This window comes from Cynocephalus volans, chromosome 7 (genome assembly GCF_027409185.1).
Source record: "Cynocephalus volans isolate mCynVol1 chromosome 7, mCynVol1.pri, whole genome shotgun sequence".
In the NCBI taxonomy this organism is placed as follows: Eukaryota; Metazoa; Chordata; class Mammalia; order Dermoptera; family Cynocephalidae; genus Cynocephalus; species Cynocephalus volans.
In genome coordinates this window covers 132412270-132427837 of record NC_084466.1, presented here as the reverse complement: position 1 = coordinate 132427837, position 15568 = coordinate 132412270, and the positions used below count along the sequence as shown (strand labels likewise).

Below are 15568 nucleotides of genomic sequence, written 5' to 3'. Positions count from 1 at the left end.
TTTACATACACACCTCAATTGGACTAGATGCACTTCAGGTGCTCAGTAGCCACACATGGCCATTAGTGATGGGTTAGCCAGCACAGATTAAGGGAATTACCAGAGGTTGAAAACCAATTCGGGACTGAGGACTAGCCTTAAATTAAAGAATAACAGCTACAGTAACCACTGCTCCTACTGCTGCAAGGAGAGGCTTTTGGCAGAGTTATCCCATTTCTGGCCAGATGCTTGGCATACCCAGTAAGCTCTGGCTTCAGCCCATGAGGAAAAACCTCTATGCCTTAGTTTACTATATTGGACCCTGGAGCAGGACTATTTTGGAAAGCAAGTAGACCCCTAGGAAGATGGAGAAAGAGAAGGGAAAGCTGAAGTGTGGGTTACCCTCCAACCTCTAGTTTGCCTTTAATCAGAACACAGTGGACCAGGAAAGACAGCACAGGTCTGATCACAGAGGCATTAGGCTCAGGGAGTCCTGAGGCCATGACATGTTCCTCCTGAGCTCACCTAAAGAATCAGACTTATTTCACACACTTATTGGAATCAAAAAAAGAACAATGATACCACAGGAGTCCATATTTACCAACATAATCCTTAGCACCAACTCCTCATATCACTACCACCATCACAACCACCTCTTCACTTGTGACAATACTTATTGTCGCCATCATCACTGATACTACCTTCAACCCCAAAATGATTGTTTCTGTTACTCTGAGCTTCAATGTCACCACATCCTTCACCATGACAATAATTTTCATCACTTACTCCCTTTAACACCATGACAACAACCATTAATAACACCATGACCACTCATCACCTCATTCCTGCTATTACCATAATCACTACAATTTCTGTGATTATCAACTTCATACTTTCACTATCACCATAATAATGTGTATTAGGACCTCCAACATTTCTACAACCTCACTAATGTAAGGACACTTCCAGCTCTCCTTTCCCTGTCTAGAAGTTTTGTGGTATACCCATAATTCCTGCCTGGTCAAAATTCTTGTACCCATTGTCCCCCAGCATCTCTTTTACTCGATCAATCTTGCCTCAGGATCAAGTTCCCATTGTCCTATTTGACCTTTTGGTATCTGGACTCTTGCGTGCTCCGACCACTGTCCATTGAAATCTGCAATCTCTTTCTGCCTGCTTGGATGCTCTGGCTTTTGGACCTTTGGTTTATACCTAACTCATGGCCACTTAGCCCTGGGCATTCTGCCATCAGTTACAGAGGTCAGCCTGGCTAGGCTCGGGGAGCTCAGCAGTGCCTTCCCCACTTAGGGGGATTAACATCCTGCCAAAATCTTTTCTTGGATTTTTGCTGAGTGATAACAGGCTGGGTTTAAATAGTGGGTCCTTGATGAAAACTGTCAGAGGAAGGAGAAAATGTTGCAGGGAAGGGATGAACTCTGTTCCCCTGCTGGCTTGTCTAAAGCAAATCACAATGGTCTTGTTCTGGCTCGTATATTTCCCTGGTTGTCCCCAGAAAAAACAGGGATACTGCTCTTTGGGGGAAGGCTTGCTATAGAGAGACACCCTGGCTTCCCCACATCTCTTTCATGGACAGTGAGATCTTGGGGTCTGAAGCATTTGGGGAGAAGTATCTCCTCCAATGTTACTGATGGTAGTGGCTGTGTCAGAGGCATCAGGAGCTGTGACCTCTCCCTACCCCTGCACTTTGGCCATGTCACTCCAGTCTCTCTCTTACTCTCAGGGATGCACAGGTACCCAGGTTTTCTGCAAGCAGTCAACCCCTTCAGTAACACATGGCTCAAGTCCCAAAAGGAATGGTTTTCCAATCCCTAGATCTGAATAAAATCCACCCGAGGGCTGGGATGACACAAGAAGGAAACTGGATCTTTGGTCTATGTTTTGAGACCAGGCCTCTTCTCAATGCCTGTCTGCAGAAAGGGTGGTTAGTTGTTTCATGGCTTTTACACAAGGCTGCCCACACTTTGGGGCATCCCAAATGCTCTGTAATGACCACCCCCCTCAATGCTGGGTAAATGGATCATGAACTGACTCAGGGAGGTGGCCGGGTGGGAGGGAAATAAGCAGCTTATCCTTGCCACCACCAGGAGATATTATGGCCATAGACATATCAGTTGATAAACAAAACCTTCTCTCTACTTCCATCACCAGAGAAAAGGGACACAGTCCTCCCTTGTCCCTTCTTTTATTCATTCATTTGTTCCATTTTTGAGTGACTACTGAGCTGGAGCTTGGAGACACAAAGATGGATAAGATTCAAGGAGGCTGCAGTCTGATCAAGTTGCCACTGAGAAGAGAGGCAGAAAGACACCCTTGGTCCTTCCAGCTTGTCAAGGGTCAATCGAATGCCTGAGCCAGTCCCCCCTGAGAAGGCAGTGGGTGCGATTCCAGCAGATAATGGATGAGCACAGCTATGCCCTGACAGGGACATTACCTGCAATTGGTTCCAGTCATATATGAAGTCAAACAGCTTTGAAAATTGGGGGAGGACAGTAACAGAGGGGAGCAGGCCTGGCCCCTCCGACCCTAGTCTGAGCTGAGTGCCCTGTCCTGATCCCCTCCTAGCAGAAGAGAAGAAAGGCGTGGCTGCCTATGGCCAGAAGCACAGCAAATCTCTTGCCTCTTCGCTTGGCTGGGCAGATCTCTGCACAGGAGAGAGGGCAGAGGCCGGAGGCTGGGGATTGCCTGCTCTTGAGGTCAGATTCCAGAGCAAACAGCAAGCTGTCTGCCTTTTCAGACTCTGAAAGGACGGGAGTGGGAGTGGGAAAGGAGGGTCAAAAGTTAGAGTTCCTGTGGGCTAGGAAGGAGGCTTCCGGGGTCTGACAGGCATTCCCAGGACTTGTGTCTGAGCCTCTGCTGGGAAAGTGGAGTCCGGTGGCAGCCACCAAGTGAGTGCAGCCCTCAGATTTCACCATAATAACCAGAGTCTCATCAGCACAGTCTGTGCTGGAGGAAACCCAGCCGAGCATTTGGTCTTCCTCCCTCATATAGAGGGGGAAACTGAGGCTTAGTTCACACAAGGACAACCACCAGCTTGGATCTCTTCTGTCGGGCTTCCCTGTGGTCCCTCTGGCTATTCTGAGACAGAGAATCTCTCCCCCAAGGGACTCAGCGCATTTCCTCAGCTGAGCAAGTCACCTCAGTCCTTAGGACGAGTGGGCCTCAGAGACAGTTCCAGATTTTAGGGACAAAGGTGGGGCCAGCTGTGCTGATGGCTACCTAGGCTTCTATTGAATTCCTGAATCCTCTCATCTGTCCCCCTTCCCTCCACCAAGGGCTTGGTCAGCCTCTGTCCTGAGTTTCCTGCTCTGCCCCAAAACTGTTCAGCCCACAAACACTTTCACTTTTCTGTCCCCTTCATGCCATCTTAGCTCTGCTCTCCTGCCACCCTCCCTGCCAAGTCCTCCCCTACCACAAACTGACCCTTTTCATCTCTATGTACCCCCCCCATACATACCCCCACAGGGCTCTCCTTCTCAGGGACCAGAGCTAGTGTGACAAGACTCCTATTTCTACCTGAGTAAGTCACGTTGAGACACAAGCAGGATTGATGGTCTGAACTCCAGGGTGGGGCTGACAATTTGTCAAGGACTGGCCCTGGGACTGGGGCCTGAACAGCACGGGCAGGGGTTTCTCTGCAGTCCAGCTTTGAGAAATGCTGCCAGGGGGAAAGCACGTCACGTGACGGCTAGCCCCGCCTCTTCCTCTCGGTCCCATATTGAACTCGAGTTGGAAGAGGCGAGTCCGGTCTCAAAATGGAGGTAAAACCGCCGCCTGGTCCCCCCCAGCCCGACTCCGGCCGCCGCCGCCGCCGCCGCCGGGGGGAGGAGGGCCATGATCCAAAGGAACCAGAGCAGTTGAGAAAACTGTTTATTGGTGGACTGAGCTTTGAAACTACAGATGATAGTTTAAGAGAACATTTTGAGAAATGGGGCACACTCACAGACTGTGTGGTAATGAGAGACCCTCAGACAAAGCGTTCCAGGGGCTTTGGTTTTGTGACTTATTCTTGTGTTGAAGAGGTGGATGCAGCAATGTGTGCTCGACCTCACAAGGTTGATGGGCGTGTAGTGGAACCAAAGAGAGCTGTTTCTAGAGAGGATTCGGTAAAGCCTGGTGCCCATCTAACAGTGAAGAAAATTTTTGTTGGTGGTATTAAAGAAGATACAGAAGAATATAATTTGAGAGACTACTTTGAAAAATATGGCAAGATTGAAACCATAGAAGTTATGGAAGACAGGCAGAGTGGAAAAAAGAGGGGATTTGCTTTTGTAACTTTTGATGATCATGATACAGTTGATAAAATTGTTGTTCAGAAATACCACACTATTAATGGGCATAATTGTGAAGTGAAAAAAGCTCTTTCTAAACAAGAGATGCAGTCTGCTGGATCACAAAGAGGTCGTGGAGGTGGAGCTGGCAACTTTATGGGTCGTGGAGGAAATTTTGGAGGTGGTGGAGGTAATTTTGGCCGTGGTGGAAACTTTGGTGGAAGAGGAGGCTACGGTGGTGGAGGTGGTGGCAGCCGAGGTAGTTATGGAGGAGGTGATGGTGGATATAATGGATTTGGAGGTGAGGGTGGCAACTATGGAGGTGGTCCTGGTTATAGTAGTAGAGGGGGCTATGGTGGTGGTGGACCAGGATATGGAAACCAAGGTGGTGGATATGGTGGCGGTGGTGGAGTATATGACGGTTACAATGAAGGAGGAAATTTTGGCGGTGGTAACTATGGTGGTGGTGGGAACTATAATGATTTTGGAAATTATAGTGGACAACAGCAATCAAATTATGGACCCATGAAAGGGGGTAGTTTTGGTGGAAGAAGCTCGGGCAGTCCCTATGGTGGTGGTTATGGATCTGGTGGTGGAAGTGGTGGATATGGTAGCAGAAGGTTCTAAAAACAGCAGAGAAGGGCTACAGTTTTTAGCAGGAGAGAGAGCGAGGAGTTGTCAGGAAAGCTGCAGGTTACTTTGAGACAGTCGTCCCAAATGCATTAGAGGAACTGTAGAAATCTGCCACAGAAGGAACGATGATCCATAGTCAGAAAAGTTACTGCAGCTTAAACAGGAAACCCTTCTTGTTCAGGACTGTCATAGCCACAGTTTGCAAAAAGTGCAGCTATTGATTAATGCAATGTAGTGTCAATTAGATGTACATTCCTGAGGTCTTTTATCTGTTGTAGCTTTGTCTTTTTCTTTTTCTTTTCATTACATCAGGTATATTGCCCTGTAAATTGTGGTAGTGGTACCAGGAATAAAAAATTAAGGAATTTTTAACTTTTCAAAAAAAAAAAAAAAGAGAAATACTGCCAGGGCCCACCCAGTCCTGGGTGCCTGTGGCCCTGCTGTGGTCTGTGCATGTCCTTGCTGGTACCTTGATCTTGGACTTCCCAGCCTCCAGAACTATAAGAAATAAACTTCTGTTGTTTATAAACCACCCAGCCTAAGCAGCAGGAAAGGTTATAGCAGCAGGAACAGACTTAACACAGGTCCAGTTCACAGAAATCTTCTCAGGGTGTCAAACAGGCCTGGAAAATGAGGCAGGACAGCATCTGGGGAGGTGGGGAAGGGTTTGACCTCCTGCCATCCGTCCAGGCAACAAGCCCAATCCCATTTCTCCCTCCACCCCTGTTGAACCATAATGAAGAAGTGAAGCTGGCCTCTTTCTCCTCAAATGTCCTCCTGTCTCCAGGTCACTCTTTTCTTTGGCTTGTCTCGGGGTGGGGGCTTAGGAAATAGGAGAGAAAAGTCTTCCAGGAATGACAGTGTTGCTCACTCATGGGCACACACATCTAGCAGATGCACACACACCCTGGCTCGGTTCCACACTTCTACATGCATCTGCACTCACACGTGAACACATGCACCCTTGTCTTATTCATTCATTCAATTATCCAACAAATGTTTATGGAGCAACTATTCTGCCCCAGGCTCTGGCCTAGGAGCTGGTGTTCCAGTGATGAGCAAGACAGACCTAGACAAGTGGTCCCAGCCTCCATGGAGCTTATAGCCTAGCAGGGATGAGAGATATTAAGCAAATATTTACACAAAATTGTTAAAGATATTAAAATCATAATAAATGCCAAGTTTAGGAAAATTCCATTGATTTGTAAGAAAGGAGAGTAGGGGGCCCATGTAGGACCTCACTTAGAGTTATGCAGATTTTATACTGCACAAGAAAGCTCCATGAGAGCACAATCAGGGCTGTGTGTGGTGGTAGAAGGGGTGCCCTCCTCTAATTCTCACAAAGTCACCTCCTGGGCTGGTGGTGGCCTGAGAGCTAGCTTAGTTTGGGGGTCATTTTCACATCTACTATCTCTCATACCCAATCTCATGATGTTTCAAGGGTCAGGTCAATGTCACTGTCACATGTAGGGCATTGCACAATAGCCTATGATACACTGGCATAATCACCCACACGTATTCAACATCACACACAGGGTCACATGGGCTCCAACGCCCTATTACAGACATGACTTTCACACTCACTTAAAGATTCTCACGATCACTCCAAGATTCTCATGCATGTACTGTCACGTGCACACACAGCCTCACAACAGTCACACATAATCTTTCATCTTCTATTATGTACCACGTCACCCATATACTCACGGCTTCACTACAGCCACACACAGTACTTCACACCCTGTAACACACACACACACATACACACAGAGGCTCTTGTACACACAGGCGGCCACGCTCCTGTTAGGCTTCTGGAGACAGGCGTGTGCAGCCCCTGATCACAGCTAAATGTCAGCGAGTCCCTCTCCTCCCAGTTAGAGATGAATTGTTGCTCGGGAGATATTTCATCCTTAATGCCTCTTGCTTGAACTGGAGCATGCGTCTCGGGGAGGTTACGTTTCTCCCAATCCGTCTGCTGCCCCCCGGCTGGCTCAGGGAGCTGCTCTCCTTCCTCTCAGCTTTCATGGGGGGAGAGGAGAGCTCCCTCTCCTCTTACAACCTCTCCACATCCCTTCCCTCCCCACCGGCTCAGCTCCTGGCAAAAGAACAAAGCCCAGGCAGCTGCCCAGTCCCCTTCCCCAGCTCCCAGCTCAGGAGGTATCCCCAGAGCCCAGGGGCCACAGCCTGGACACACCCAACCCCCACCCCAGCTGCTAACTGCATTCAGGGCCAACGTGGACCCTGTAGTGCAGAGAAGAGTTGAGGGTAGAGAAGGAGGACCTGGCATTGAGAGACAGCTCCTGTTAAGGGTCTGTCTGCAACCACACCCCTCCCCATCATAAATTTAAAAAAAAAAAAGGCCAGCTGATACTGATGTGAGGGTAAATTGGCACACCCCTTCAGGAGGGGATGGTAGGATGTATCCACAGCCTCCACAAGGCGTGTGCCCTTAGCCCCAGCAATGCCATGTTTAGGAATTTATTGTAAGGAAATAAACATGGAGAGTCCAGACAATTCAGCTTAAAGGAGTTCATTCCAGCCTTGTTCATAAGAGTGATAAATTGGAAACAACCTAAATATCGAACAGTAGGGACTGGCAATGGGAAAACCATCAACAGAATACCATGGAGCCACTGAAATGGTGGTGTGGAAGAATGTTTAGCATCACTGAAAGGCATTCACAACATCACGTTGAGTAAAACAAGCAGGTTGCAAAACAGTATGTGTACTAAACGCAATGTGGTATCCTGGACTGGATCCTGGAATAAGAAGAGGACATTAGTGGAAAAACAAGCGAAAGCCAAATAAAGTCTGGAGTTCAGTTAATAATAATATACCAATGCTGGTTTCTTAGCTCTGACAAGTGTACCATGGTAATGTGAGATATTAACATTAGGGGAATCTGTGTAAAAGGTATACGGAGACTCTTTGTACAAAGACAGTAAAGCAAGTTTACTGTATATCTAAAATTACTCCAAAATTAAAAGTTTATTTAAAAAATCATTATAATAATTGATCACATATATAATGTGATCCTCCATTTTGGTTTTTAAAAAAGTATAGGGTAGCCCTTTTGCCATGTGAAGACAGAGCTAAAAGGCACCATCTATGAAAAAGAGGTCCCTCCTCAGACACCAAATCTGCCAGTGCCTTAATCCTGGGCTTCCCAGTGCCTTAATCTTGGGCTTCCCAGTCTCCAGAGCTGTCCGCAATAATTTCTATTGCTTATAAGCTAAAAAATAAAATTAAAAAAAAGCATATATAAGGGCCGGCCTGTGGCTCACTTGGCAGAGCGTGGTGCTGACAACACCAAGTCAAGGGTTAAGATCCCCTTACTGGTCATCTTTAAAAAAAAAAAAAAAAAGCATATGTACATCAAGTCCTGGGAGAACATTCACCAAAATATTATCATTGGTAATTTCTGAGGGGTAGGATTTTGGATACTTTTTATTTTATTATTTGAATGTTCTGTGTTTTTGTTTTGTTTTTTAATAAACATATACTTGTTAAGACAAGTGAACAGATATGATGTTGATGGGAGGAGGGGGAAAGGGAGAGGAGAAAGGAGGAATTGGTAAAGGGACATGAAAATCAATTACATTGTATTTTGATAAAGTAAAATTAAAAAAAAATAAAGAAACATATACCATTTGGGTGATAAAAAAAAAAAAAAATCAAACCTGAGTGTCAACGGGGATGCTGAGAGCACTTTAATTCCCAGCCACCCCAGCCAGCCTCCTCAGTCCCCACCTGCAGTTGCTGAGCACCTGAAGGTCTTGAGCCCAGCCGTCTCTGGACAGCATCTTCCATTCTTGCCCAGCCATGAATTGGCACAACCACCCCTCACCCTCTGGGAACTCCACAATTCCAGGATCTGCAATTCTCTCCTTGGATCCCAATCTCCTCTCCTCTCAGCTAGCTCACTGCCTCATTTCTACTGACTTGTCCTCTAGGCCCTTAAACCCTCCTCTTTGTCCCAGTGCATCACCCACATTCTGGCTTCTCTTCCTCCCTTCCTTCCCTGGCTCCACATTAGCCACATGGATACTGTGCTTCCCGCCATCCTGCTGACCAGTCCCCAGTCCTGCCAACACTGCCGTTCACTTCTCTGGCTCCCACTCCTGGGCTCACTAGAGCAGGTAAAAAAAAACTGGCCCATGCATGCTGCCTTGACTCATCTCTCATCAGGATGTGGGAAAAAACCCTTTCCCTTCATCTAGGAGTGGTTCTCTACTCTGATGCCACGGCCATGAGACGGTCTCTGCAAGCCTTCAGCTCCTGGCTCTCCTCCTTGGCAGGACCATTACTCTCACTTGACCGACGATATGGAGCTCATTCCTCAAATGATGTTCCCCTTTACCTGTCCCCAAACCCACCAGCCCACTGCAGAACTCCCCTGATCATGGCCCGCCCCCTCTCTCTCCTCCAATCTCCTCAGGTCTGTGTTTCCTTACCACAAACCCAAACTCTCCTGAGTCTTCCCAGAACTTTCCACATCGAGCATCTTCTCCTGGATCTTGTCCCTCTTGGCTCTCCCTCCTTTCTCCTGGACAAACTTTTTGAAGGAGTTACCACTCCAGCCACCTCTGGTTCTTCACCACTCACTCTTCACTCAATACCCACGCCAGGCTGTGGTCTCTTGCAGTTGCCTGTGGCCTCCAAATAACTAAATCTGGTGGCCATTCACTCTGTCCTTGTCACTGATCACTCCGCAGGATCTGCCTCCAGTTCCCTCCTAAAAAACGTCCGTGATCTCCAGGCTACTCACCCCCTTGTTTTCCTCCTAACTGCCCGATTACTCCTTTTTAGACTCCTCTGACTTCTTTCCTCCCTCCAACTTCCTAAATACAGGGATGTCCCAGGTTTCAGTTTCCAGTCCTGCCTTGCTCTGCCTTCTCTCCAGTGAGCTCCCCATTTCCTGAGTTTTAACTCGCCATCTGCTTGGAAGAATCCCAACTGATAGCTTCAGAGCCCCGGTCTGGCCTGTCCAACGTCCTGCTGAGCATGTCTGAGTGATCGTCCCAGGGCCACCTGCAACTCACTGTAACCACGGTCGTTATCTTCTTCCCCCACACCCAACGAGCCCGCCTTCAGACTGCCACCCCTTTTTCAAACGATCAAGCTTAACACTTAGGAGTCATTGGACTTCACCCTCCTCCTTTTTTGTCTCCCACATCCACTCAACCACCAGGTTTGGCCCAGTCTATGTTAGTCCTGTCTCTTGCCCATCCCCCACTGTTTTCCATCCTCTCCGTCCCCTCTGCTTCTGGCCTTTCTTCCCTGCACTGTGGCAATAACCTCATCCTTGACCACACTGCCTCTCATCTTGCCTCATTCATGCCAAATCCTACCATGGCAACAGCCCATAGCCCCTAAAGCTGGGGCCACTACATGCTTTATTGTTCAAACCTGGAACTTTTGAGAGTGGAAGGAGGCTCTGTTAAATAATAATAATATTTATTTAAAAAATAATTGTAGTGGGCTCTCTCTTGCTTCCCCTCGCCATGTGATCTGCTTGTGCCCGCTGGCTCCCTGCCACTTTCCGCCATGAGCAGAAGCAGCCTGAGGCCCATGCCAGATGCAGCTGTCCCAGAATTGTAAGCCAAATACACCTCTTTCCTTTATAAATTAAAAAAAAATAAAAAATAATTGCAGTGGGACAACAGGCATAAACTGGAACTGCCCTGGGCATATGGTTAACCTTTTTAAAGCACTGTGTGATCCCATCCTTCTCCTGCTCAAAGACCTTCCATGACTCCCACTGAATTAAGTTCAGACATGTCATGCTGGCATTCCAGTCCTACCTTTCTGGCCTCTCTTCCACTCCTCCCTCCACGCACCTGCTTTCGTAATAAGCAGAACTACTCATAGTCCTTGAACAGGACTCACGATATTTCACTCCTGTGCTCATGTTCTCCGAATCCCATCCTTACTTAAGACCCAATTGCAAACTATTGTCTGTAAAGTCTCCCCTCATTCTCTTCTTGCATCTTATTTTCTGTTGTAGCATTTTGTATTTCTTCCTTACTATTGCATTATTTCCATCTCAAAGATGCTGATAAGTGACTGCTCACAGCTCCACTCCCAGCCAGCTCCTGGGCAGCAGCTTATGATGTGGCCTGGCATTAAAAGATGAGCTGGGCTAGTCCGATCTCCTCTCCTGGGAATTTGAACTATGAAATACTGAGAGACTAGAGCAGTTAGCAGAAGTGATGTAGAGAGAGACTCAGAGAGGCCGGCTGGTCAAATGCTAGTCACGGTTATGAGAAATTATGAGGAAACCCAGGAAACTCTCAGTGCTGCACAAGGGTCAGAGACAGTTATGAGCTGGGGCTCGGGAGGCTGACCTGAGTGAGGATCCTGGCTTTGCCACTTCTTGGCTTGAACCTGGGGCAGGTTACCTCACCTTCTAGAGCCTCAGTGTTCTCATATGTAAAATGGGGTTAATGATATTAGTTAACTTCCCCGTGTTCTTAAGAGGATTAACTGAGATAAGCATGGAAACCAATGGGGCTGATTCAGAATTATTCCTCCTCCTCTTATAATAATAGTAATTATTATTAATTTCATTAATAATGTGAGGAGAGAGACACAGAGAAAAGAGAGATCCTGGGGGGTGGCTTTTCACCTTATCATGAGAAACAAGTTGGTCCCCAGAGCTGACTCTGTCCATGTGTACTTTCTGGGCCTCCCCTCTGCTCCCCTCCTCCCATACTCCAAACCCCAGTCACACGCACGTCTTTTCAGACTCTTACCTTCACCTTGCTCTTTCTTTCTTTCTTTCTTTTTTTTTTTAAAGATGACCGGTAAGAGGATCTTAACCCTTGACTTGGTGTTGTCAGCACCACGCTCAGCCAGTGAGCGAACCGGCCATCCCTATATGGGATCCGAACCCGGGGCCTTGATGTTATCAGCACCACACTCTCCCGAGTGAGCCACGGGCCGGCCCTACCTTGCTCTTTCTTACTATGTCTTTGTACCTGCTGTCCCTTCCCTCTCAGTGTCCTTCTCTGCCTTCACCTCCAACAAAAACTCCTACCTATCTTTTAAAACCCAGCTCAGAGCCAGCCCCCTGCTGGAGTCTTCCCTGGACATCCTAGGCAGTTAAATGCTCCTGTTCTGTGCTTCCACAGTCTTTTTGTAGATTTTTATGAGTCCTAGCTCATTGCTCCAATTACCTGTGTACTTGTCTGTCTTCCCTCAAGAAGGTCTCAAGGACAGGAACTATGTCCTATTCATCATTGTGTCCCCAACACTTAACAAAGGACTTGGCTCACAGTAGGCTTTCACTAAGTGTTTGTTGATTGACTGAATGTAAAAATAGATTAACTCACAGTTTCTCCCAGCTCTGGGATCCCTGGTTCCTGCTGTTATCTCTCCTTCTCTGGCTGTTTTAGGCATTTCATGAAGCCTTCTACATTTCTCCCAATAGCACTACTATCCACCCCTAGTCCCAAGCACTGCCTGGTGTCCACAACACAGGACACAGCAGGGTAATGGACCTGGAATATCTCGAGGCTAGAGATTTGGGGGCTAGGTACTGAGCAGGGATGACAGGAGAATGAGGAAAAAGTGGGGCAGGTTGGGGATTTGGTTGTCTTCAATGGCCATTTGGGCCTGATGGGTGGGTCCCAGCTCTCCCTCCTGACAGGCCTCTGACCAGGCTCCAGGCACGGCTGCCACTTGCCCGCCCTCCTACCTCCCCGGGCCCATGGCTGCACGGCTGGCGGAGGCAGCACTGGGCCAGCCCGAGCAGACAGCCCTGCGATTGCTGGCTCCAGGCCTCCCAGCCCAGCTTGTAGCTCCCCCCAGAGTGGCGGGATTGATTGGCTGCAGCCGAAATGGGCACCAGTCTCCCTGGCTTGGACAGAAACGGGGCCATCTGTTACACCTCTAGTTAAAAGTACATAAAGTTGAGCATTTGTGTGCCGACAATACCACCCCTGACACCCTCCACGCGGCACAGCGCTCCGGCTCCTTGGCAGGCTTGCGCTCCGCGACAGGCCGGCACAACAACGCCTACACACTGGCTCGGCTGGCACCACTGCAGGCATCATGGCTCCACCCTCTGGCAGCCTGGCCCAGCTGGGTCCAGCCTAGAATCTCAGATCCCACCTGTACCAGAGATTGAAAGGAGAACAGGGGTTGTGAGGGTGTATACTGGTGGGTGACTCCTGCCCCAGCTCAGACTGCCTGGGCTGCAGATGATGCCAGATTACAGGCTCTCATTTGGGGGGACCTAAGACAGCTGCTCATGCCAGTCCTGGGGGGCAGGCTTCAGGTGGACCCAGGCTGACTCTGGGCTTGGTCCAGGTCTTGGGTTTCTTGGGCCAAGCCAATTAGAAGAAGAGTCCATCTTGTATCCCAATAAGATCATGCACCTTGACTTTGGAGCCTCCAAGATGGCATCTTATACCAACAGAGAGGACAGCTTTGGACAAGACTGGATCCTAGACTTTGGCCTTCAGTTCTGAGTTCTAGACTGGTTTCTGGGCTCTAGGATGTGGATACTGATTCTGGATCTCCGTTTTCTGATCTCTGGCTCTGGGCCTGGAAATTCAAGGCATTCCATAAATTTCTTTTCCCACTTATCTTTCTCTGGTGCTCTAGCAAGACCAGCCTGCCTGCCTTCCAAAGCTGTTGTGCGCATGCCTGCCTCCACCCCTTTGCTCTTGCTGCCCCCTCACTCCAACTTAGAATTCTCTATTTGTCCCCTCCAGCCACTCAACCCTTCCCATCCTTCAAGGGCTAGTTCTAGTCCCAGGTCTAGCTACAGGCCTCTTCCCTGCTCTGATTTCCCAGAGTCCCCTTCCTCCCATGAATGGTTTCTCTTGAGGTTTGTTCAGTGTAAGGTTTGAGATTCTTCTGTATGGGAAGGACCTGGACCGGCCCTTGTCTTACGCACAAACTAGCATAGGGCTGGGCTCATGATGTGGGGGGAGGCTGGGGGCGGCTCCAGAAATGCCTGCCTGGACTAAGTTCAGCTGTGAGGGAAAGGGGACAATGGCTGAAGAGGTGGTATTGTTTCACCCAATGGTTTCCTCAGTGGCCCTGCTGGTCACAGCCCAGAAAGCAGATGGCCAGGTAGACAGATGGCTTTTAGACATTGGTTTGCTCATATGTTTGTTCAATACACATTTATTAAATACCAGCTCTGTGCCTAGTCCTGTGCCCAGCATAGAACAGGAGAGGGAATGGTAAAAAAAATGAGATTAGACACAGTCCCTGACCTCAAAGAGCTTACCTATTAGGAAAGGCCACAAGACAAGTCCACAAATAATAATTATAATGCAACAAACCAGCCAAAATCAACAGAAGTGCTCTTTGTCGTATGCACAACATACTCTCAGAGCTGAAAGGACTCAAAATGTCAGAGTCTCATGTCCCATCCTTGGCGAAAACACATTTGTATACTATACATTACATAAAATAATGTGGGTAAAGCTCTTACTTGGCACAAAGAAAGTAGTGGTAAAATGATGAGGAAGATGAAAAGGAGGACAACAAGACTGCGATTATTATCCTTGCAGGCAGGTTCTAAGCCTGCTTGCATACCCCACCGATTGGGGGAAGCTCACTCCCACACAAAGCAGCTCATGCCATTGCTTACGGTTCTCTCCTTCAGAGAGCTGTTCACAAGGGTGAGTGAATTCAGCCTCCCCGTCTGTCCCCTTTTAGCAACTCACTGGCCATGATTCCACTCCCTCCCCCGCAGACCTCACAGCTGAGCTGGGACTAGGGTGAGATGAAGGTGATACCTAAGGCACAAAACTCAGGGGGTCCTACACAACACTGAGAGTAACTGTCTCCTTAAACTTGGGGCTCTAGACAGCTCACTTGCCTCACCCTAGCCCTGCTACACACGTGGTCTGTGCCTTCCTCCCTGAGCCAGCCCCAGGTGGGAGCTGTCAGATTTTTCAAGTACTTTAAGCCTTTAAAGAAGTTCCCACCATCAGCCTACAGGATGTGGGGTGACCTGATGCAGCTCCTACCCCACAGGGAGGGGGTGATGGGGGCAGAGGAGGCCTGAGAATTATGGGAGGGTATTGATCCTAACTGGGGAGACTCACTTGCCCACTTCAAGCCTCTCCTGCACAACTCCTCCTGCCTGGCCTTATAGGAAAACACCGGAGCATGGAGGCTGGGAGGTGCAGGGACAAGCAGGGTTGGGGGAGAGAAGGACATGGGATCTGGAAGACAGTGAGATCTGCTTTCTAGCTGGGTCACCTCAAAATAAGCCACTTGATACTTCTGAGCCTCTCCTTCTGCTAGCTGTAAAATTCGACTTACAAAGACTATTTTCCTCCCTACAGGGGAGGACTATGTGGGGGCCAACTGTGACAGGTGGAGATCCTTACTAGGTTCAGTTGTCTTCATAAGCTGGGGGTGAGGCCCAGGCATGCAGAAACCTCCCGGGTTTGCTCATACTGGAGTTGCACTGTCTGCTACCTTGACACCCAGCTTGCCATGTTGCCTGAAACCACTCCACGGCCTCCTTGCTTTTTCTCTGGCCCTCATTGATTCTGTCCTGGCAAATCCTCCATTTTTTTCTTTTCCGTTTACAAAACACTGTCCACCCTCAGAGCGTCTTCAGCCTCCCAAGAGTCCTGCGAGGGGAGACAGCGATGGAACTGCTCCCATTTGCATAGATACAAACCAAGGCCCAC

At 48.5% G+C, this 15568-nt stretch overlaps 1 protein-coding gene across 2 annotated transcripts; it reads left to right on the top strand.

The window, feature by feature from the left end:
• The first annotated feature begins 3715 nt into the window (after positions 1-3715).
• On the top strand, positions 3716-4898 carry LOC134382242 (heterogeneous nuclear ribonucleoprotein A3-like). Of its 2 annotated transcripts, XM_063102651.1 has the most exons (2): positions 3727-3758; positions 3828-4898. In XM_063102651.1, the coding sequence occupies exons 1-2, from the start codon at positions 3753-3755 to the stop codon at positions 4893-4895; spliced, it is 1074 nt and encodes a 357-aa protein (XP_062958721.1). In that variant the 5' UTR covers positions 3727-3752; the 3' UTR covers positions 4896-4898. The 2 variants fall into 2 exon arrangements, with proteins under 2 accessions (XP_062958720.1, XP_062958721.1); XM_063102650.1 differs by having other exon boundaries at positions 3716-4898.
• The last annotated feature ends 10670 nt before the right edge of the window (positions 4899-15568 follow it).

Excerpts from the sequence above, each read along its gene's own strand:
- LOC134382242 (XM_063102650.1), top strand. The coding sequence starts at position 3,753 with ATGGAGGTAAAACCGCCGCCTGGTCCCCCCCAGCCCGACTCCGGCCGC.